This window comes from Lactuca serriola, chromosome 8 (assembly GCF_051521515.1).
Source record: "Lactuca serriola cultivar US96UC23 chromosome 8, Lser_US96UC23_V15, whole genome shotgun sequence".
NCBI lineage: Eukaryota > Viridiplantae > Streptophyta > Magnoliopsida > Asterales > Asteraceae > Lactuca > Lactuca serriola.
In genome coordinates, this window is record NC_136415.1 from 110,218,007 (window position 1) to 110,240,911 (window position 22,905).

At 35.1% G+C, this 22,905-nt stretch overlaps 2 protein-coding genes across 2 annotated transcripts; both read left to right on the top strand.

Annotated features, from left to right (window-relative positions):
* The first annotated feature begins 9,182 nt into the window (after positions 1-9,182).
* On the top strand, positions 9,183-11,644 carry LOC145067272 (uncharacterized). The gene is made up of 3 exons (XM_079014452.1): positions 9,183-9,675; positions 9,740-9,922; positions 11,580-11,644. The coding sequence occupies exons 1-3, from the start codon at positions 9,183-9,185 to the stop codon at positions 11,642-11,644; spliced, it is 741 nt and encodes a 246-aa protein (XP_078870578.1).
* A 7,295-nt stretch (positions 11,645-18,939) lies between these two features.
* Positions 18,940-20,559, top strand: LOC145069418 (cell division cycle 5-like protein). Its single transcript, XM_079016344.1, has 3 exons — positions 18,940-19,149; positions 19,349-19,563; positions 19,663-20,559. The coding sequence occupies exons 2-3, from the start codon at positions 19,387-19,389 to the stop codon at positions 20,428-20,430; spliced, it is 945 nt and encodes a 314-aa protein (XP_078872470.1). The 5' UTR covers positions 18,940-19,149; positions 19,349-19,386; the 3' UTR covers positions 20,431-20,559.
* The last annotated feature ends 2,346 nt before the right edge of the window (positions 20,560-22,905 follow it).

Sequence of the window (22,905 nt, forward strand, 5' to 3'; positions counted from 1 at the left end):
TCAATGAGGTAAATCAACTTGCTCCTTCTGATGACGATTTAGTGATTTTTGATGAAGAAGAAGCGTCGAGTGGTTCTCAACACTCAACCTCCAAGCCTAAAGAGAAAAAGAAGAACGCTGTATCAAGAAAAGAATTTCTGAATCTACAAGCAAAAGTAGATCAGATTCTTGCTGCGGTCAAGCCTACACAACCGCAACCTGAAGACATTCCAGGACCGCAGTCCCTCATTGAAAGGATAGAACGACTAGAAACTCGTGAACGATTAGCTACTGAGCGAATTTCTCTGAAAGTTGGATTGGGAATTCGTTCTTTGGATACAAATCGTAAAGCTGATCATCAACAGTTTATGGCTACTGCTAAGTGCCTCACCTCTGAGGTATCTGCAATCAAGGCAGACCTTCAAACAACCATTGCGGATCAATCAACTCACTTGAAGAAGCTGATAGATGAAACTCATACTGCCTATGAGTCCACCATCTCGGTCCTACAATCTACAATCAACAGTATTCGATGCTCTTTATCTTCAAATTTTCATGGTCCTGAGATCCTTCAACTCACTAAGGAGATTCATCGACTACTTTTGAACACCACTATTCCAAATAATCCGCAACTGGCTGATGCTCTCAAAGCACAATTCGACAATGTGTATGCTAAAGTCGATGGTCTTAAGGAATGGCTTGAGGAATCCCCGGGTCTGCATTCCTCAAGAGAGGGAAGTGAAGAAGACCATCATTCAGACCACATCTCTCATCAACATAGAAGCTCCCCTGTCATTAATGAAAGAACTCCTTCACCGCAACCATCTCCTCATAAGAATCCAAGCCATCAAACACCCCCACAACATCAGACTCCACCGCAACATCAGTCACCACTACAACAGGAAGAATCTTATTCGAAGCGACCGGAGACTCCTCCCCACTTCAAAGATTTAGCATCCAACATGTAATTTGAACACTCAAATGACTCCCCACAACAAAACAAAAGAAAGCAGACTGGAAAGTAGCCAAGTTTGCTGAGATAATCTGGAGAGAAAACGGATTCGACATCACCATGGATGAATCCTTAGTCAATTCTTGGATCAATCCTCACCGCAGATTGCTGGATGATGACTACAAAACCTGCCTTACGTTTATTGAACCCCCATCTAACGGTTACTGGGATGTTCCAATATCCCCCAATGCAAAATACTTCACTGTATTTGAGCAGTTTGACCGCAACTTACCTGATCACAAGAGACTGCCCATGGAATTCAAAAGACTTAATCGATTCCATGCTAAATATGCCTCCTCAATAGAGAAAATCTGGTCTAATGATAGACCATCCGCAGTCAAGAACTTTAAGCCCCGAAAATTCATGAAAGCTGACTTCATGCAATATACTCTTAATGGAAGGAATCAGGACTACGTCCGCACCCAAGCTGACTTCCCATGTATGAATCAAGAAGAAGTCTTCCTGATAGCAAAGGTGTTCCAAAACAAAGTAGAAAAGTACCCAAAGATGAAGATAGCGTTTGAAAGGACAAGCACATTCCTAAGGGAAACTGTCTACGACTTCGCAAAGATTGATGCAGACATTCACCCTACCCTTGCCAAAAAGTTCGATTTACCACCACTAGACCCTGCACCGATGTTGACTGAAGGTTATCAAGAGAGATCTCTAGGTGCAACAAACTTCCCAGATCTTGGAGTCATTTTCAAAAGGAAACTTAATGAAACCAAATATTTCATCCATATGACTGCCATGAATCGTCTCATAAGGAAGCAAATTGAATTTTGTCGAACCGCAGTTCAAAAGTCCAAACACGTAACTACCGAAGTCAGATTCGAAATTTTAAGGAGAATCACTTGGTTAGAGAATATAAGAAAATTTTAGTGGATTCTAATCAAGTTCCTAAAACTTGATAACTGAAGAAAAGTTGAAGATGTCACTTAAGAGGAAAATTGTTGAATCATGAAAGTGACCTTCTTAAACTTGACCTACCGCAGCCTTCCAAGATCCGCAGTCAAGTCAGCTCAGCAACCACATCCGAAGTCATCATCATCCGCAGTTCACTATCTACCTTTCTTAGTTTAGCTCTTTATCTGCTTTTCTTAGAATACTTTCTTTTGTCCAGTATGCCTTGCATGGCTACGGTTAGATAGTTGAACAAGTGTAATCCTTGAGCCTCTATATATAGGACTCAATGTTTCTTATTTCAATATAACAATCTGATAACACTTCACATCTTAAACATCATATCTAATGTTATTTCTCTCTTCTCTCTCTCTTACTAGTAAAGTTCACTATATCTGAATACCATTTCTCTTCGGAGCAAGTCATTCTTGACTTAATCACTAAGTTTGATCTCACTTACTAACTCGATCTGAATGCATTCCTTGTTAAGAATCAACTTATGTGTATACTTGATATAACACCTACTGTGATTTATATTTCCGCACCTAAATCTCTATATCTAACTCTAACTTATTATTATTGTTGAGCTTTTAGATCCTTTGAGATAAACTATTCCGCAACTATACTTGTTCTAACGTTTGTTCAAGTGTGTCTCAAGTTTTTCTCTCAATAGAAATCAAGAATAGAATGTAATTTAATAGATTGTAACATCAATATTAGAACAGGAATGGAATGGAATGAAGATTGGAATGGAATCAATAATAGAATAGGAACAATAACCGCACAGGGACAGAAAAGAGAAATGCTGGACAGGAACAGGAATGGAATCAAGTGGAGATTGGAATGGAATCAATATTAGAACAGGAAATTGAGTATAACATGTTTTTGTCCGAGCCAAACAAAACTAAACAGAAACAAACATAAATTGAACCAAATAAAAGAAACAGAATAGGCTCAAACAAACACATTACAAGTTGAATTTCTGCCCAAATATCAAACAAATAGAACCAAATCAAACAAACACATGAAAGATAACGCAAAAGGTAATTACGTTATGTGATATTGAGTAAATCAAAAATATGTTTGTGTAATATTAAAAAAAAAAAGAAAATGACAAAATTAGCCAAACACACTAATCACCTTACAATTTTAGCAAAAAAAATTGAAACTGCAAAAATAACCACTGAATTCGCAGATGGAAAAGCCCCATCTGCGATTTTGGCTTTCCATCTGCAATTTGCACTGTTCATCTGCGATTTTCCGCAAAAAACTCTATAAAACGTTTTTTTCTTTATTTTTCACTCTTCAATACAGAAAAACTTTTTTTTTTTCTCTCTCTCTCTCTCTCTGTCTCTGTCTCTCTCTCGGGGATTCTTTTTGACGATTTTTTGAAGAAAATGGAGGATTATTTCAACAATCCCGCAAATATGGTTAGATTTTAACTCTTTTTATGTTTTAATTAACATTTATTTAGTATATGTCTTTATTATTTTATTATTTATTATATTAGTTAGTGTAAAAAAAATGAAATTATATTGTTTGTGATAGGGTAATTTTGTTGTATTTGATAGTTTTAATATTTGTTATTAGTAAATTTGAAGTTTAAATGCTATTTTGTTAGTGGTTGTATGAATGTACAAGTAGAGACTGCGTAGAGTGTGCATCGGGTGGTTGTACATTTAGTAAAATGGTTAGAATATGCTAATTTTTTTAATTTATTAGTTAAATAAATTGTTAGAATAATGTTTACAATATGTTTTGATTAGTGGTTTAAGTTGATAAATTGATATAGCTTGGTTAGAATATGTTATTTGTCGTTTGTATAGTTGTTGTATAAATTGAAAAATTGTATATTCTTATCGTGTAATTGTTTTTATAAATTGAAAAATGGTTAAAATAATGTTTACAGTATGTGTAGAATAGTTGTTTGTATATATATATATATATATATATATATATATATATATATATATATATATATATATATATATATATATATATATATATATATATTTGTCGTATAAGTTGAAAATTTGTATATATTTGTTGGTGAAGTATAAAATTTTTTATAGTATGGTAAGAAAATTTTATAATATGTGTACAATAGTTGTTTGTCTATTTGTCGTATAACTTGAAAATTTGTATATATTTGTTGTTTTAGTAAAAAAGATTTTATAGTATGGTTAGAAAATGTTATTTTATATAATTTGAAAGTTAAAAATTGTTTGTATATTTGTCGTATAACTTGGAAAATTGTTAATTTAGTTGTCGTTTTAGTTGAAAAATTGTTTGTTTATATGGTTAGAAAATGTTATTTTATATAACTAGAAAGATAAAAATTGTTTATATATTTGTCGTATAACTTGGAAAATTGTTTATATATTTGTCGTTTAAGTTGAAAAATTGTTATAGTATGTTATTGTTTTTTAGCGTAAATATCTAAATTATTTATTAAATATTTGTATTTGCATTGTTATTATTGTTTATGTTATTATTGCACTTAATAATCATATATTTTAAAATGAAATATTTGTTTAGTTCTCTAATATGTTATTGTGTTTTGTGCAACATGATTATAATAATTTCAATGTGAAAGCAATTGTAAACTTAAAAGGATCGGGGTGTAATATATGAAAAGTATTTGAAATGTTAGATGGTGTCAGTCGTAATATATTTAGAGATACCGTATTTGGTTACTCGTTGGACGTCCATCGTTTACAAGGGGACAGATTGCTGTTCTACAAAATGTTCCTTCATCAGATACGACCGGATGCTGCTTTATCTCTAGATGGAATAAAACGGTTATATTTTAGAGTAGGCGATACGAAAATTATATATGGGACAAAAGAGTTTTGTTTGATAACCGGCTTCAATTTTGGGGAGTATCCAAAAAACATCGGGAGAAAAGAGTCAGAAAAAATAGTTACTAGTAAAAAAAGATGTTTACTGCGTGAACGGCTATTTCCATACTATACAAATAGTTCGGTGAAAATCGGCGACCTGAAAAGTTTTATTTTAAATCAATCATTCTTAGAAGTTGACGACGCCGATCCAGTTAGAGTATGTTTGATATACATTTTGTATGAACGTCTTTTTGGGAAAATAAATAAATGATCGGGTTCCATAAGATTGTTTTTTTTTTTTGCTGAGAATTTGAATGTCTGGAACATGTATTTTTTGTTTACTATCTTTGGGATTTTACGTATGATGACCTTGAGGATACATGGAACAAGATAAATAAATATTTATCACTTCCTGAGCGTCGTCAAACTTTAAAATATTCCGTCTCAGGATTTACGGCTCCAATAAGGGTATAAAAATTTACTTATATTTAAATGGTTTTATTGTTATGTTTTTTATTTTAATTTTAACTTTTATTACTATAATTGTAAAAATTATAGATATGGATATATGAGATGCTTCCGACTGTTCGTGCATGTGGATTTGTATTGAGAAAAAATAGAGACATGCCTCGGATGAAACGATGGAGTGGGACAAAAAAATTGAAATGGATTGATGTGAACAAGATTTTTTCAAAGATACAGGTTTATAAATATTTTTTTATTATTAATAAACTTCGTTATTATACTTTTATATGCATTTTTAATATGTTCAATCTTTTAGGAGGGACAACCACCAAGACAAAACATGTTACCGAGTGATGGTGAGATGACATCTTGTTATTATATGTCATTTCAAGAGTATGTATATGGTGAACGAAAATCAGTTCCATCCCCAGTACGGGACCATTTTAGGAGAGAAGACGAATCTTCGTCTAGTATGTCGTCCCGTGGTCGCTCTCATGGTAGAGGTAGGGGCAGTGGGAAACACAACCTAGAGGAGGTGTTGAAACGACTACATGCACTGGAGCAACATGTGTTTACGAACCGAGAACCTAGAGAGGTTTTTGTTGAAGAAGTGAATAATGAAGATTTATGGAATAACATCAGTTTTGAGGAGCCTGCAACATTCCAAACAAAATTTGATGAACGGGGTTGGTTACACGCTACATTATTTTTTTTTAATTTTATTAACATATATGAATATTTGTGTTTATATTTTATATTTGAAAATATAGGTTGTACAAGATGAACTGATGAATAAAATAATACAACTGAAAATAATTTTGGTGATATTGAAGACGACAAGGTTGTTATAGATATCACATTTACGATTTTAATAATTAATTTTTAATGTGTCTTTCATTAATAAGTATAAAGTGTTATTTTTAATGTAGGAGTTGGAGGAGAGGAATGACAATGCAGAGAACAAATTTGATGATGATGTGTTTGGTATAAATGATTATAATGAAGCTAAAGAGGTTCTTATACTTACATTTATTTTAATTTTGTTTTTAGTAGATTGAAACATTTATTTAATTAGAGATTATTGCTTATTAAATTAGGTGTCGGAGGAAGATGAAGTAATAATTACGGGAAATGTAGATTATTATGATGCTTATGGTTTTGATGGCAAAGAAGTTACACCTGATAAACCGAGGACTCGAAAACCATCACAGTATTTGTGCCCTCCTTACACCGAGATATTCGTTTAATTTATAAACTTATATCGTAATAATAGAATTTTATGTTTATGTAAATTATCTGAAAGATAGAGATTTAAACATTTGAATATTTTTTTTAGTTGCACACGACACCGAAGCAAAAAAGAAGGTTGATATCAAATCAACAAGCCTCGTTCCTCCTCTATCTTTTGTTGTTGTTCACGACTTCTCCGTGTTGCGCCTGCAACCTTACGTAGCACGCGGTGAGGTTGTCATCCACAATTATTTATTTCATTCATATGATGTCCAACATCGTTTGTTTAATTTCGTGTTAGATATAGATTTTTGGAGTGCCTTGTTTGGGCGTACACACGACAGATGGTTGGAGTCATCGGTAAAATAATTGTTAATTTATAATTTTAAAAGTAATTTGTTTTTTAGTCAATAACAAAAGTATCATAATTTTGTGCAACATATAACCATTTGGTATAGACTATTGATGGAGAGATGGTTTGATGGCGACCAACATACAATAATGTCTCCAAATTTTTTTGTTTGCCATGCTTTGGCAGAAGGGCAGGATTGGAGGGCGTTTATGGTTGGTATTGCTACGTACCCCAACTTTATGGTTGCTTGGTGGGATGTCGATACGGTAAACTAAATTGTTTATATTGAAAATATTATCGTTATTGTCGTTATGTTTTTGTATTGTGATATAAAAAACATAATTTTATTTTCTGATCCTTATACAGGTCCTATTGCCGATTCATTCATCCCCTAATCACTGGCTATTTGAGGAACTACAATTGGCGTCAATGGAAGTCCATATTTATGACAGTCTTGGTAGAATGGCTTATGAAAAATTCATGATGGAACCGTTACCAAATTTGAATCTCGGGTGACAAATTATTTAGACAAGATTAACTATTAGGCCCAGAGGAACATCCCAAGGATTCCATTGAATATGCAATTCATTTATGAAGAAAATGTTCCCCAACAAAGTAGTCATTTGGGAGATTACGGTGTTTTTGTTTGTATGTTTATGGAACAATTAGTTTCAGGTCAACCAATACGTGAACTTATTGACCCAAGGAACGCAGCTTTAGAGTTTCGCCAACGGATGACAAAAATTTATTGGGGGTCGAGTCTTGGTACTATGTAGTTGGATTATATTTTTGTATATGTAAATTAATGTTGGATTTGATTATTAGTTTATTTTTAGTTTTAACGTTACAAGTACAAACGAGTACACCATTAGTCTATTTTTAATTTTAACGTTACAAATACAAAAGTTTAAACATAACAACAATTACAACAAATTAATGACCTACTAATAACTTCTCAATACTGACAACATAACAATGACACCAACATTTGTTTTAACGTTACAAGTACACTGTTCTAAACATAGCAACAAATACAACAATTTATTGACCTAACAACTTCAAAACTCTCAAAACAATATTAAAAAGCTTACAACTTGTAAACAAGAACTGCCAAGAACAACACCCAACTATAAACCAACGTTATCTTTAACTTCTTATTTTCTGATTGAAAGAGCTTATTAGAGTTAGCTACTTTAGCTATTACCATAGATGATTGGTCCTTCTCTTCATCAACCCAATTGATAAAAACGCATTTTGGTCCCTGTAATTTTAAACATTGACAGTAAGAATTGTTTCCATGTAAACATGAGGGTGTAAATATGAATGACGTTAAGAACATGATACCAAATATGGGCAAGCGTAAAACAATCTTCCTGGGTTTTTAGCTGTACCCGAAATCCTAACGATACGTTCACCTCCGCAATTACAATATGCCATTAGCCTTATTTTTTCTATTAAATAGGAGTTACTTTCTCAGATAAATTTCTCAGAATGAATTTACACCCATTTATAGAAGAAATTTTATTACAGACAATTATGTTTGACTATGAAATGAACTTGTTTGACTATGAATTCAAAAAGTTGAACTATGAACTGCAGACAAGTACATTGTCTTGTCTTGTCTTGTCTTGTCGATCAATGATGTTTGACTATGAAATGAATTGGTTTGACTATAAATTCAAAAAATTGAACTATGAAATGCAGACAAGTACATTGTCTTGTCTTGTCTTGTCGATCAATGATGTTTGACTATGAAATGAATTGGTTTGACTATGAATTCAAAAGGTTGAACTATAAACTGCAGACAAGTACATTGTCTTGTCTTATCTTGTCGGTCAGTGATTTTTGACTATGAAATGAACTAGTTTGACTATGAATTTAAAAAGTTTAACTATGAAGTATAGAGAAACACTAATTTCAATATAATTATAATTGGATTTGTGTGATGATTGTAAAACACTTTCATAGGTTGTGAAAATGAGTACGTACACCGAAAGAAGCTTTTCTCAGCTACCAATATTCTTGCATAATCTTCAAAGAACAAATCCTAATACCTTCACATCCATTAAGAAAACGGATACCAACCGCTTTCAATTCTGTTTTGTGGCTTTAGGTTGCGTGGTATAACATATTTGTTTTATTGAGTTATATAATATTTTTTGGTAATGTATCTCGTTTACTCTTTAATTATCACTAATATACGTTTGTTTTTTTTATGCAGATTCGTACCTTCCTTAGGTGCATGCTACCGTTAATATATGTGGGTTGTTTACCCCTAATTGGCAACTATCTGACAACAATGTACTTCGCATTGACTTTGGATGGAAACCATGAACCCCTACTCTTAGCAATTGGTTTGGGAACCTTAGAGTGTGAAGAATCATGGAGATGGTTCATGATGAAGTTAAAAGAGTGTTTAGGTGAGGATACAGATGTTGGTTTCATAAGCAACTTATGTGATAAAATAGACTTTGTTGTTCAGAGTGTCTACCCAGATTCGTATCATGGATATTGTCCTAAAGATATAGCTAGAAAAATACGAGATTCTGTCGGACATAATGATACGGAAGTCGAAACGTTGTTTTGGAAGTCATGCAATGCATATAGTGTTCATGATTTTTATTTGTGTCTGGAAAGGTTGCAAAATGCATGTAGGGAACCACCGTTTTGCACCTTGCTTAGGAGTCCAATTTTCTGGCTTGACGATATAGCAATTTCAAAATGGACACGAGCATTTTTCCCAAAAGTACGTTACAATGTTAAATCGATTGATGTCCCTGAAATGCTGAAAATTATATCAACGTCCACACGTGAGTTTCCTATAACAACGACAATTGAGTTAAATAATACGTCGATACAATCAATGTATGCTGAACGGGCTGAAGTGGCAGGTAACTTTATACTTATATTTACTTTTTTCTTGTATTATTGTTTTAAAATTAACAAATATTGCAGGGAGGTTGTCTGGTGGGGTGACCCCTTATGTTGAGACTAAGGTTCAAAAGCGTGTCAACAATTCTTATAATTGGGTGGCAAGACGTTTGTATGCGGATACATTTGAAGTCGGTGACAATTTTGCCACCAACAAAGTACAGTTTGATCGTAGGGTATGTAGTTGTGGGAAATGGCAAAAAAGCGGTATACCATCACATGTGGCCACGCTATAGCATGTCTAAGAACCCGTACGTCTGAATCCGTTCACGAAATGGTTGATTATATGTTTTCTGTTGTCGTGTACCGTGTTGCATTTGGATCTGAGTCGCTGAATTCTATACCATCACATGTGCACTGGGAAATTCCAAATGAAAGGGTGGTCCTGTTACCTCCCTAAAAGAAGTAGTTATTCATGTACCCCGTTTACATTTTATGTCCTATTATATATTAGTTATTTATGTACAACGTTGCAATTTATGTCATGTTATGTTCTAGTTATGGGTTAATGTTTTAATGAATTGATTATTTGTCGTGTTATCTTAATTCATTTTTAATTGCCATTGAAGAAACAACATACATTAAAAGCAAGGGAGATTTATTAAGTACTGACAAAACACGCGTACAAAAACAAGCAACGAAACTAACGAAAAACAAACAACTTAACCAACATGCATATTAAAAGTGAGGGACATTCTTTAAAAGATTCCATGCATCTCCATGGGTAAACTCTCTACCATCAGATTCGAAACAGTATAGTTCCAAAGCCACCTGTATGAGAATGTCTTCATCGATATTCGCATGTTCATTATCCAACTCGTTATAAATACGTTGAAAATGCTTGACCTTTTTCTTTTTTCAAATCCAGAAAATTCGATTTGACATCTCTTCTTCTTTGATATTGAGTACGCCCCATTTGATGGTGAAACAAATGGCATAAACGAGACCAAAATGATCCAGCGGGAACTTCTGGCGGACCCGGTGGAAAATCGTCCTCTACAGTTACAATCCAAGCTTGAACCAAAGCGACTTCCTCTTCGTTGCTCCGTCTACGTGGTACAGGTGAGTCCATAGTTGCAAGGGGAAAAATTAATGCGATACAATTAAAAAGGGTATGAACAACTATTTATAGCGACTCATTATTTTCCCAGTGCAATGGCTTGTCAACTCAAGTAGCAGTGTATTGTGTTGTCATTCGATGCAATGGCTTGTCAACTCAAGTAGCAGTATATTGTGTTGTCATCCCGGTGCAATGGCTTGTCAACTAGAACAATGATCTCTTGTGTTCTCAGTTAGTACACTGCGTTCTTCAGTTAAGTTGGACTATGAATTGCAGACATAATTAGAAGATTGGACTGCGATATTATGTATAAACTACTATAAATAGAATTTCAGTTATAAAAATAGTTTACTAACCGATGTTACAATTATTCATATATTATTTCTGAAAATTTACTCTCTTTGTTTCACTAAATATGAGTTCAATACCATGGAGCAATGAGAAGTTCTTGGTTCTTACACGTGCATATATTCATGTGTACGAGACCAGCAAGTTGAACGATCCAATGTTTTGGACTCGTTTAACCAATATCTTCAATGCTGAAAACCGAATGACTACAGCAAACGATCGTGACCAACTGGACATCTTAGCAAGATGGTATGAAATGAAAACTGAAGTTCTATTATTCAACAATCTTTATACCAAAATTGATGACGCCTGTTTAAATGCTACTGAGGACGTCATCTTGGAAGCTGCTAAGAAGGAGTACAAGTCATTAAGTGACGGATCCGAATTCCAGTTTGAAGCCCCTTGTAATATTTTGAAATATGTCCCATTTATTTAATATCTATTTCTATTTAATAGGTGTGTACTATGTTACTTTCGTGTATTACGTCTGTATTGGAAGCACCTCCTCTGTTTACTTTTAATAAATAAATGTTGGTTTCATTAGTGTTAACGACACTATAGAATACATTACTAACAACAATTCCATGAACCATTAAACTTACAACATTACAAATATTCCAACTCTACGCCTTAAACTTAAAACATTAAACTAACAACCATTAGATGAAACATTAAACTTAAAACACTACTATAAACAAAGCAATTAAATAAAAAACAGGTCCATGGGTTATTTATAACGGAAAATAGAGCGGACTACATGAAATACTGATTATTTTTAACAACCTTCCAAACCTCTTCATATTCGAAGTCTCTGCCTTCACGCTCCAAGATGTAAAAATCATTAACAACTTCCAAGAACTCTTCCTCATCTCTACAACAAACTCTGGTACTTTTTGCATAATTAGACGCTCGATTAGACCATGTGACTTCTTCCTTTACATCCATCCGTTTACTAACAACATCTGATTGTTGTCGTTGTTGTCCTTCTCCCATCTCATGGTTGAACAAAGTTGTTATGCGGGTCCATTCATCACCTACTAGGCAATGTGGGGGAGCAAGTAACGGTACACCCTCCTTAACACTTAGCCAGCATCGTGTTAGAAACAACACCTTGATTGTCGTCCATGGTCGTTCAGAGTTGGAACCAGGTACTTCATTCGAAGAAGTTGCTGCATTCGACAACATTTCTAAATATGGGAGTTGGTTTCGTTTAGATGATATGGGTGTTTGGTTAATAGAGTTTAAACATCTATTTATAATAACAAATACAGGACTATGATTTGCAGGTTACTGCATTGACTTATCATGTCAAACAGTCATTTATGTCTTGTCACTTAAGAGTTTGACTATGATTTGCAGGTTACTACAATGACTTTTCATTAATGTGTAGTCATTTCAAAGTTTGACTATGAATTACAACTCTGACTACGAAATGGTTGCATTTAGTCTATGATTTGCAGATGGAGTAGTATGTATAAATACCACTTATAGCGCCAGTTTGTTATAATCTCGACTTTATTATGATTTCCTCAAAAAATTTCGAAATTTGCTCATGCAATGAAGTAGATTGTTACTACTGTGATTCAATCGACCCTTTTTTACACCCTCTTCAGTAGGCCCATATATGTCTGATGAAAATTTTGGAGAATTGAAAAAGGCTGAAGAACAACAAGAACAGGACAAAGAGTCATCCCGACTTCTCACTCAACGTGGTAATGAAATTGAATCAGAATGAAAAAAAGCTCAAGAACGGATAGACCTAAAAAAACGAAATCAAAGAGCATGAAGAATGGATAAAAAAGACTAAGAAGACAATCAAAACGACCGAAAAATGGCTTGCTGAGAAGGACGAGCAGATGATACACCTTAGGGTGCAAAAGGATCGTTTGGAAGATAAAATTAGAATTAGTGATGACTATATAACAATCGAGAAAGAGAAGTATTCATTGCAGTTCCTTGAGTTTAATAATTAGTTACAAAAATGTTGTAACATTATCATAAGTTCAGTTCAACTTGTTGTTTTTTTTAAATATCTTTTTTTTTTACCGTTAAGCTTCATTTCTTGTTATAATCCGCAAACTAAATATTATAATATAAAAGCTTCATTAATTGTTATAATGTATAGACTAAACTAAAATATGAAAGCATAACAATGTCTTGTAAGATTTAATAAAAAATTACAATACATAAAAAGCTAACAACTCTTCATTTCAAGGTTGTTTTATATCAAAATCAGCGTCATAGGTTTGTGAGCAACTCGTTGAACCACCAATATTAAATGCCATTTCTGTAGTTGTAACGACCGAAAAATTCCAACCAATTTAAATTTTTCAAAAACAACCCGATTCCATTAAAGTTATTACAAAAAGGTTTTCAACACAACTTATTTAAAGTATTCCCAGAATCACATCACGACAGAAACACGAGGAGCGGTACGATCACGCCTTTGCCTTGCCACGGTCTCCTGAAGAACCTGAAAAACATTAAACCACAACTGTAAGCCCGAAAGCTTAGTGAGATATCCCCAAAATACCAACCACATATACCATACACGCATAACATGTCATAACATATCCGATCACAAAACAACCATGCACTTCGGGTCTACTGTGTGACTGGTCCGCCGCACCGGCCAACAGTCCACCTGGTCCACCCTCCGAGTCTAACCATATACGTCGAGTCTACAGTGTGATTGGTATGCCCGCACCGGGCCTTCAATCCACCCGGTCCACTCTCTAAGTCTACAGTATGACTGGTCCGCCCGCGCCGGGCCTTCAGTCGGCCTGGTCCACTCTCCGAGCCTCGACACGTCTGGTCCGCCCTCTTGGGGCCTATAGCCTATCCGGACTGCTCGCTGGGCCTTCGGGACAACCGGTCCGCCCTGGGTATCTTGGCCTACAACACAAAGCAGGACCTGCCTCAACCCAACTCCAGTCCAAACAACCATGTGCACATAAACATACAATCATATAACAATTATTAGTCAACAAGCCGATCAAACAGATCACATAACATACCATCATCCTAACCAGGATACCGACCTAACCGGTCACTAGCATAGCATCACCCTACATATCAGGGAACCGACCTTAACCAGGTCTCTAACATATACCATCCTAGCTACCAGGATGCAAACATATCAAAGCAATAACATAACAACAAATACCCGGATCTCAATCCGATAAAGGGCCGACCTTGGTGCCTTAGACCCTGTTGATATAGTGAGGATAACTCACCTCGAAACTGCCGACTGAACAGATAACCCAAGCTGCTCCGATCACTGATACGATCTCCACCACTGGACAACCACCAAAGCGCTGAACTCAAAACAATATCCAACAATTACCAAAATGCCCTTGGAAATCACTGGTCAACCCTTGGCCAAAGTCAAAGTCAACCCCTGACTGACTCTACTCGCCGAGTCAACCCGATGACTCGCCGAGTCCCCATGCTCAGAATTTCCCCAATCCGCGATTCAACCCGCCGAGTCACCCCGAGACTCGCCGAGTCCAACAACTCTGAGTCCACTCACACACGACTCACCGAGTCATCCCTTGACTCACCGATTCCCGGCTCAACCAGAAAAGATTGGGACTCTTCGACAAGACTCGCCGAGTCCAAGAACAGACTCGTCGAGTCTAAGGCTATCTTCAACCTACTCGACGAGTTGTTCTTCCAACTCGTCGAGTTCCAGGCCATCTTCATCCAACTCGCCGAGTTCCCGCCTATCTTCAAGCAACTCGCCGAGTCCACCCATGTGACTCGCCGAGTACCACCAGATCTGAAGCCATACAGAGGCTTTCCAAGCCATGCAGATGATCCAAACCATAGATCTACCCTTCCTAAGGCCATCCATCACATAAAGTGGCAAACTTTACGTGAATCCAAGGAGATCTAGGCATTTTCACTCTAGGGTTTGGGTTTGGGACAAGATAGCTCCTTCAATCACTCAAAAACATGGACTTTTATGCATTCTAACCCTTCTCCATTCCAGATCTGAGGTAGCAACCTCAGATCTAACCTCTAAACTCCAATACACCAAAGGATATGATCTCTAACACCTCCAAAAATGATGAATCTAGATAATAGCAGCTCAAACAATGAAATAATACCTCAAAAGGAAGCTCCAAGAGAAGATTAATCTGGATCCTTGCAAAGCCCTTTGATCCAAGTCTCTTCTCCTTCAAGATTTCTTCAACAACCGCTTCTCCAAGCTCCAATTGTACTCTAATCCCTCACGATCACGTCTTAGGGCTATTTGGACTTCAACAGAGGGTAAAGAGGCTGGGGAGAGGGTATAATGTTCTTTATATAGGGCTCATCCTCCAGATTTAGGGTTTTCTCCACTCAGCGCCTACTCGCCGAGTCCATCCGCTGACTCGCCGAGTCGGCCACTTAACACGCGACCAAAGTCGCGACCCTACTCGCCGAGTCCACCCATGGACTCGCCGAGTTTCCCCTTCCCAATTTACTCTTTTAGCCCTTCAACTTTACTCTTGATATTCCAGGATGTTACAGTAGTAGAAATTGCCGTGCGACGTGCTCCACTACCGGACGCCCTTCCAGTACAATTGTTTCTCGTCTGTCCTACTTGACCACTACCGAACACTCTTTTCTAATTGGACCCTTGCCTTGGGATGGAATGCGGTCTGTGTTTCTTGACCTGCCTGACTGACGTTTTTCCATTATAGGTGGCTTAACAATCATCAAATCATCGGGGATCTCCCATTCGGATGGCTTTGGCAGAGGGTTTATTGATTCCTCATATGTTTTCCTCAGTGTTTCGGTAAAGTAAGCATTTAATGTAAACCTCGAGCAGTCTTGGTAATTGTTGACTGTTAAACATCTTATGACATGACCACAAGGTATCCCATCAAGTTGCCAATGCCTACATGTACATGTCATTTGTTGGAAATCAACTATCACATTTTGTGCCCCCTTTTTGACCTTGCATTTCGTATTTGAGATCATGCGAACATCCCACTTACTAAAGGTTTTTTTTTGTTTTCTTTAACAATTTCATCGGCCCAAGGGGTAAGTGTTGTCGTTGCTTCCGCTTAAAAAACACACAAAATAAAGAAGTTAAGATCAATAACATTTATTAAAACATTAAAAATTAAAAATTAACTTAATACCTGCAAAGTTACGTCTTTGAAACCACCACTGTTGCATTGTTGCACGAAAAAAACCGATCAATATAAGTATCGGCACCTTACGTGCGTGTCTAGATAATGCATTTATAGACTCCGCACTGTTGGACAACATAGATTGTATCGGTTCCCTCTAAAATGTGCCATAGACCAAGTTTTTGGATTTATACTTTTTAAGTACTCCCATACTGGTTCTTTTGTCTTTTTCATAACATCCATGGCAGCGTTAAAAGCATCAACTGTGTACGCCCTACAAGCCTCCCAAAAAATTCCTTTAACTGTGTTACTCTTCCCGAATCTAGATACTATGTTGAAATACAAATGGACACCACATATTCCGTGATGAGCATGAGGAAAAATGTTGGCAACGGATGTTGCTATAGACGGAGACCTATCAGATATAATTGTAAACTCCTGCATATTGCCTATGCAATCAGTAGTTTTTGAAAAAACCATGTCCAAGAATCTGTACACTCATTTTTGCAGATACCATATGCAACTGGTAATATTTGCTTTTGTCCGTCCTTGGTAACTGCAAGTAACATGGTTCCTTTGAACTCGCCCTTTAGGTGGGCTCCATCTACTACAAGGGTCGGTTTACAGAAATTGACAAAAGCACGTACCTATCATACATTGTATATCTATTCAAATACACTAAAAATGGAAAAAAATAATAAAATATTTAAATACTAACCGAACAACCAAGTGTGACGTACAAGAACTCAAAGCGATCATCATCATCTGTTTTAATATGTGTCACCGTACCCGGATTATGTTTGACCAAGTTGTGGAAATAAGCCGGAAGTTTGGTAAAAGAATCCTCTTTCGTACCCCTTAACGACAACAATGCCTATTGCTTCGCACGTCATGCCTGATGGTATGAGATATTGATATTCAATTGAGCATTCATATCATTAACAATATCTTTTCCCCGATAAACTCTACTATAATCTTCAGCCAAAACATCAACAAGATATTCACCCAAATCATATTTGTTTGCTTGCCGATGATTAGGTTGCAAAATTGTTGAAGAACATATGTGTACATCAACAAATTTATTCACTTGGAAAAGTCCATCAGAATTTTTAATTGCTTTTGCTCTTAGTAACCAAGAACAATTTTTCGAAACACACACAACCTCATACCTTGATTTGGTGGATCTACTTGTCCTCGTCTGAAAACCTTATCGAAGACATTTTTTTTACCAATACACCGCTTTAAGAGTTCTTTGTTCTTAAATATACTCTCACATTCAATCTTTTGAAGATTGATGTCTACCATCTGTGTTGGGATATCTTTATTAATATCAACTGGACATTCTGGTAGAGGGGGCATACCGTAAAAAAGGTTATCGGGAAACTTAGCTTTGAATTCATCACCCAACTCATCTCCATCTGAATTGTTTTTGAAGTCGGTTATATCTAAACCTACATCAGCAACATCAACATAATCCCCATAAACATGCTTTTTTCATATTTTTGACGCATAATTTTTTTCTTTTACTTTTATCTACTACACGCCTCTTCATAACTTTAGCTTCTTGTTCGGGAACATCAACACAACGACCACCCACGTCATTAAGATATGTACCAACATCATCATCACCAACATACTTGTAATTCTCAGGATCCACATAGTTAATAGGTGAATAACTAACATTAACATTTTCAGCAACACTATGAAATTGAGGTACACTGGGAGTATTGAAAGTACCTATCAGATCGTTGCTCCCTTTATAACTTCATAGATTACCAACCTCATTAACCTCATCAACACTATGAAATTGACCACCCTCATTAACCTCATCTCCTTCATCAACCACCACAAACACTTTCACAGCCCTTCCTCCGCTACATTTGATTACATTTATCAACATTCTAACATCCATATCTTCAACTATAGCTATATAATAGTTCAATTAAGGATGATGGAAACGAAGACTAATTCTATATTTGTCTAACAAACCAATTTTGTTTCTCACCAAAGATACACTTTTAATATAACTAATATACTCAGAAAATATGAACGCGAATTCAAAAATACCTCCCTGTGGACATACGTATTCAAGATTTGAGTGTTTGGTTACTTGCCATCTCCCACCGGTTACAAGACAAACCAGATATTCAATCATTTTTTTAGAGAGATTTTAAAGAAATTTCCTAAAGAAATACCAACTAAACTGATAATTTTCTACAAAAGTTTATATATACTAAGGTTATTTCGTAGTCGAACCAATTGATTTCATAGTCAAAATTAAAAAATAAAATAAAAAAACATTATTTCACAGATGAACTGGAGAGGAAATCCATCTGCGATTTAAGCCTGCTAAAACACTATATATTCAGAAAAAAAAATTGAAAAAAAAAATCAACTGCGAATGTACATTCGTAGATGGGGCTTTTCCATCTGCGAATTCAGTGGTTATTTTGTCATTTTCTTTTTATTTTAATATTGTTTTGTCACTTCATTTTTTTAATCAATAATCATAATATTATTTTTATGTTAATAAAACTATTTACTATTATTTTGCGGTTCCAAAAAAAAAATTACTCAGCTTTATTTCAACACCCGTCGCTAAAAATCCGGATTTGTAGAATTTTAAATATCAAAACTTCCGATTTTTTGAACCCCCTTCACTAATTTAGGAAAACGATTGCTTTCTCGGCAAGTATGTTTGGAAGTTTTTTCGGCAAGTAGATTTAGGAGAAATACGGTTTCTGTTTCTGATTTTCTCACAAACGGTTATTTGATCATCTATAAATTCTGTTGCTCACAGTTAATCAAAGCGCCTTTCTCCTATTATCCGTTTCTAACAATCGCGACTCTCAAGTCTAATAGAAATAGTACAACATCACAGTCACGATTTCATTCCGATAGTAAGTTTCTTTGTTTAATTTGATGAAATAACTGTTGATTTATTAATCGTTAAATGTTGATTTGTTCAATTGTTGTAATTTTTCAAAGAGTCAAAGATTTCGATACTTTGACTGAGTGATAATGATAAGCGTTTTGATTAGGACTTTATTGCTTTTTATTTGTTTAATTCGTGACGTAATTTTTTTATTTTTTTTATAGATCTGGGATTGATCAAAACGTAGAAAAAGAGGAGGAAGATGAAGATAATGGTAAAGGAAGGCAGTTGGACGAATACAGAGGATGAGATCCTCAGGGCTGCTCTTTCGAAATATGGAACCAACCAATGGACTCGTATCTCTTCATTACTCGTTCATAAATCCGCTACGCAGTGTAAAGCGCGTTGGTATGAGTGGCTTCATCCCTCCATTACAAAGGTATGCATGCAACTTACTCTCAAGAGTTAGGTCACACACAAAAACTGAAGAATCGTTTGATCAAATCCTGACTGTTTTTTTTTTTTGTTACCTTTACAGATTGAATGGACCAGAGAAGAAGAAGAGAAGCTGCTTCCTCTTGCTAAGCTCATGCCCTCTCAATGGAGAACAATCGCTCCTATTGTGGGACGCACTCCATCACAGTGCCTCGAACATTACGAGAAACTTCTAGATGAAAACTATGAACCAAGAAAATTAAAACCCGGAGAGATCGACCCAAACCCAGAATCAAAACCCGCGCGACCCGACCCAGTTGACATGGATGAAGATGAAAAGCAAATGCTTTTAGAAGCATGGGCTCGTTTTTCCAATACCAAAGGGAAAAAGGCCAAAAGGAAGAGCCGGGAAAAGCAGCTTGCAGAAGCTAGTCTTTTTTCTTCTTTGCAAAAAAGAAGAGAATTGAAGGCAGCTGGAATCGATAACCGGAATTGGAATGGGAAAAGGAATGGAATCGACTACAATGCTGAGATTCCATTTGAGAGAAGGCCGCCACTTGGATTTTATGATGTTGCTGGTGAAAGTTTGTTGATTGGTGAACAACCTAATAAATTCCCGACCACGATTGAGGAAATTGAAGGTGAAAGAAGGGTCGATAAAGAGGCGCGTTTGAGAAAACAGGACATTGAAAGGAACAAAATAGCACAAAGGAAAGATGCTCCATCTGGTATAAACAAACTAAATGATTTAGAATCCGTTAGAAAAAGGCCGAAAATGAATCTCCCGACACCACGCATTTTAGATTATGAATTACAAAATATCGCAAAAATGGGTCTTCAAGATTTGAGCCATGGATTTTCATCTTTTTAATTGTAATGTCTCATGATTATGATTGCAAGTTCATACTGTAATTAGGGATTGTTGCGAATGCTTTGCACATATTAGAAGGGGATAATATGATTATGTAGGCAGTTTTATTAAATCCAAAGATTTTAATTTGTTATAAATCCATGATATGACCCTTGCTTCACATGATGGTTAAGCTTCGTACTTCTTTTGCTTTTAACAACATTTATTGGACAAATTTAATCGTTGATCAATGATCATATGCAACGGCTTTTAATAATGCTTTATCGTCTTTCCTAGTAAATGTCACCCTCTCAAGAGGAGCATCTTTTATTATTGAGGTACATTGAGTCAAAATCCTTGATTGTAATGCTAAGTTTCCATTTTTTATGTGAAACCAATATGGTTTGCTTTCTTGTCCTAAATGAACCACAATTAAGCTAAAATTTGATAAATCAACATTTTGAACAAAGGTTTATAAAAGTTCAGTTCATAATCATATACATAAAGAAGCCACATTTACTAGATCAACATTTATATGTATCTGTACAGTTTCGTGGTTCATCTTCTATACATCTTGTGGACCTTTGAGATAGCTTTTAATCCTAAAAGTAGTGTTGAATTTTTTTGACTTCTTCCATTTCAATTTTGTCAAAAGTCTTAGACCGAAGTAGCAATGCATTATATCCAAGATTTTAGTCCACTAGGAGAAAATTAAGACGGGTTGTTCACAAAAGTTAAACATCATTAATTACAATTTACAAACAAAATCATCATCTCAACTAATAATGTCTTCGTAATTTAGATATTTTTGCATCTTTTTAAAGTGACACAACCTATAATAAGGAGATCAATTGAGAAATGCTCATCTTACCACCATCACAAATATAATTCCACTCACCCTCATCTATCTTGAAGTAAATGGTGTCTCAATGTATACTTTATTCACAAACAGAGTTCCATCTTATTTTCCAAAAATGGAAATGCTACATTTAAAAAAAAATGATAAAATGATGGTATATTTTAAAAGAAATGTTATTGCACGCTGTATTTGTGTGTACTTTAAAGAAATATGAAAGACAAGCATGAAAAAAAATCTAAAGTATGACCTATGGAACTTATACCACTTGTCGTTTTTATCTACTCGAGTACAACTTATGATGATAATATCATTATTAAATCAAGTTACAACATCAGTTATTTATATAACAAAAATCAAGTTTCAAAAACTCTGAAAATTTGAAATCGTAATATAAAAAAGGAATATTATTTTACAAACATACCTTGTTACGGATTATCATTACTGTCAATTTTCATGTCAAAAAGTTCAGTTGTATATTTTAGTTCAACCAAATGAACACTACAACCAAGCAATTTAGTTATTCATGGTGAGAACCTTTGGAAAATAGAAACCGAAACTATATTCTCCCGTATCGATTATTTTGCAATGATAGAATAGAGTTAATTAATCAGGAAAAATAGTAAACAAATTGATTATAATAGATATTGGAAAAGTCAATGCATACATTTGGGCCATGAACCTGTCAGTAGCTCTACCTCGTAAAAACCTGATAGGCTTAAAATGATGAGGTCCGGTTATTTCACCATCTCGAGAGATCTACAAAACAATAAAACGGTTTAAAAAGTTATGAAAATCGTATTTATTTCATCATATTGTTCATCAAACTGTAAGTTGGCATAAACAGAAATTGAAAACTGTTTTTTTTTTTTTCAAAATATTGTCATCCCTCCAATTGCACAAAGGGTAGATTTGTCATTTTGTATAATTAGAAACCTCAAGGCTTAAAGTGTATTAACTTGTAAAAAGAAAACAATATAAGCTCACCTACCTCTATAATGCATGAATTTGCACCAATCTCAACATTATTCTATTAACTTAAGAGCCTGAATATTAAGAAAAAAAATAGAATAAATTACAAATGAAATGTGAAAATTGAAAAATGAAAGACAATATTATTGGGAACGAATGCAGATTATTACATTTTGTTAAGTGAAATTGATCTTAATTAGCATCTTCAGCATTGCAGACTTCATGATCGATGACACATGACTCACCAATCGTGTAATTAGCAAGTGCAACATTATACCTAACAAAACATAGGGATCTAAATTAATGCTACATTTTATTAGAAAAAGATTGAAAAAGTGAAATTAATAATTCAAATTTAATTATACCCTATGTTCGTGGATTGACCAATTGTGACATTGGGCCCAATTACAGCTACTGATCCTACATGAACTAAATTCTATTAATTGAGTGGGATCAATGCCTCCCAGTTTGTGAAACATTCCTCCTCCTTTGTGTCATTCCAAAAATTGAAGGTCATGACTTTCAATAGCATCTTGGGATCTTGGATTGTAAAGCATATGCAGTAATGCAAACGTCATTCTATTTTCTCATCATCTCATTTAAGTGACTTTTCTACCATTCCAGAACTTGTATCACCAGTCATGGTACCAGCTTTCATTAATAACATC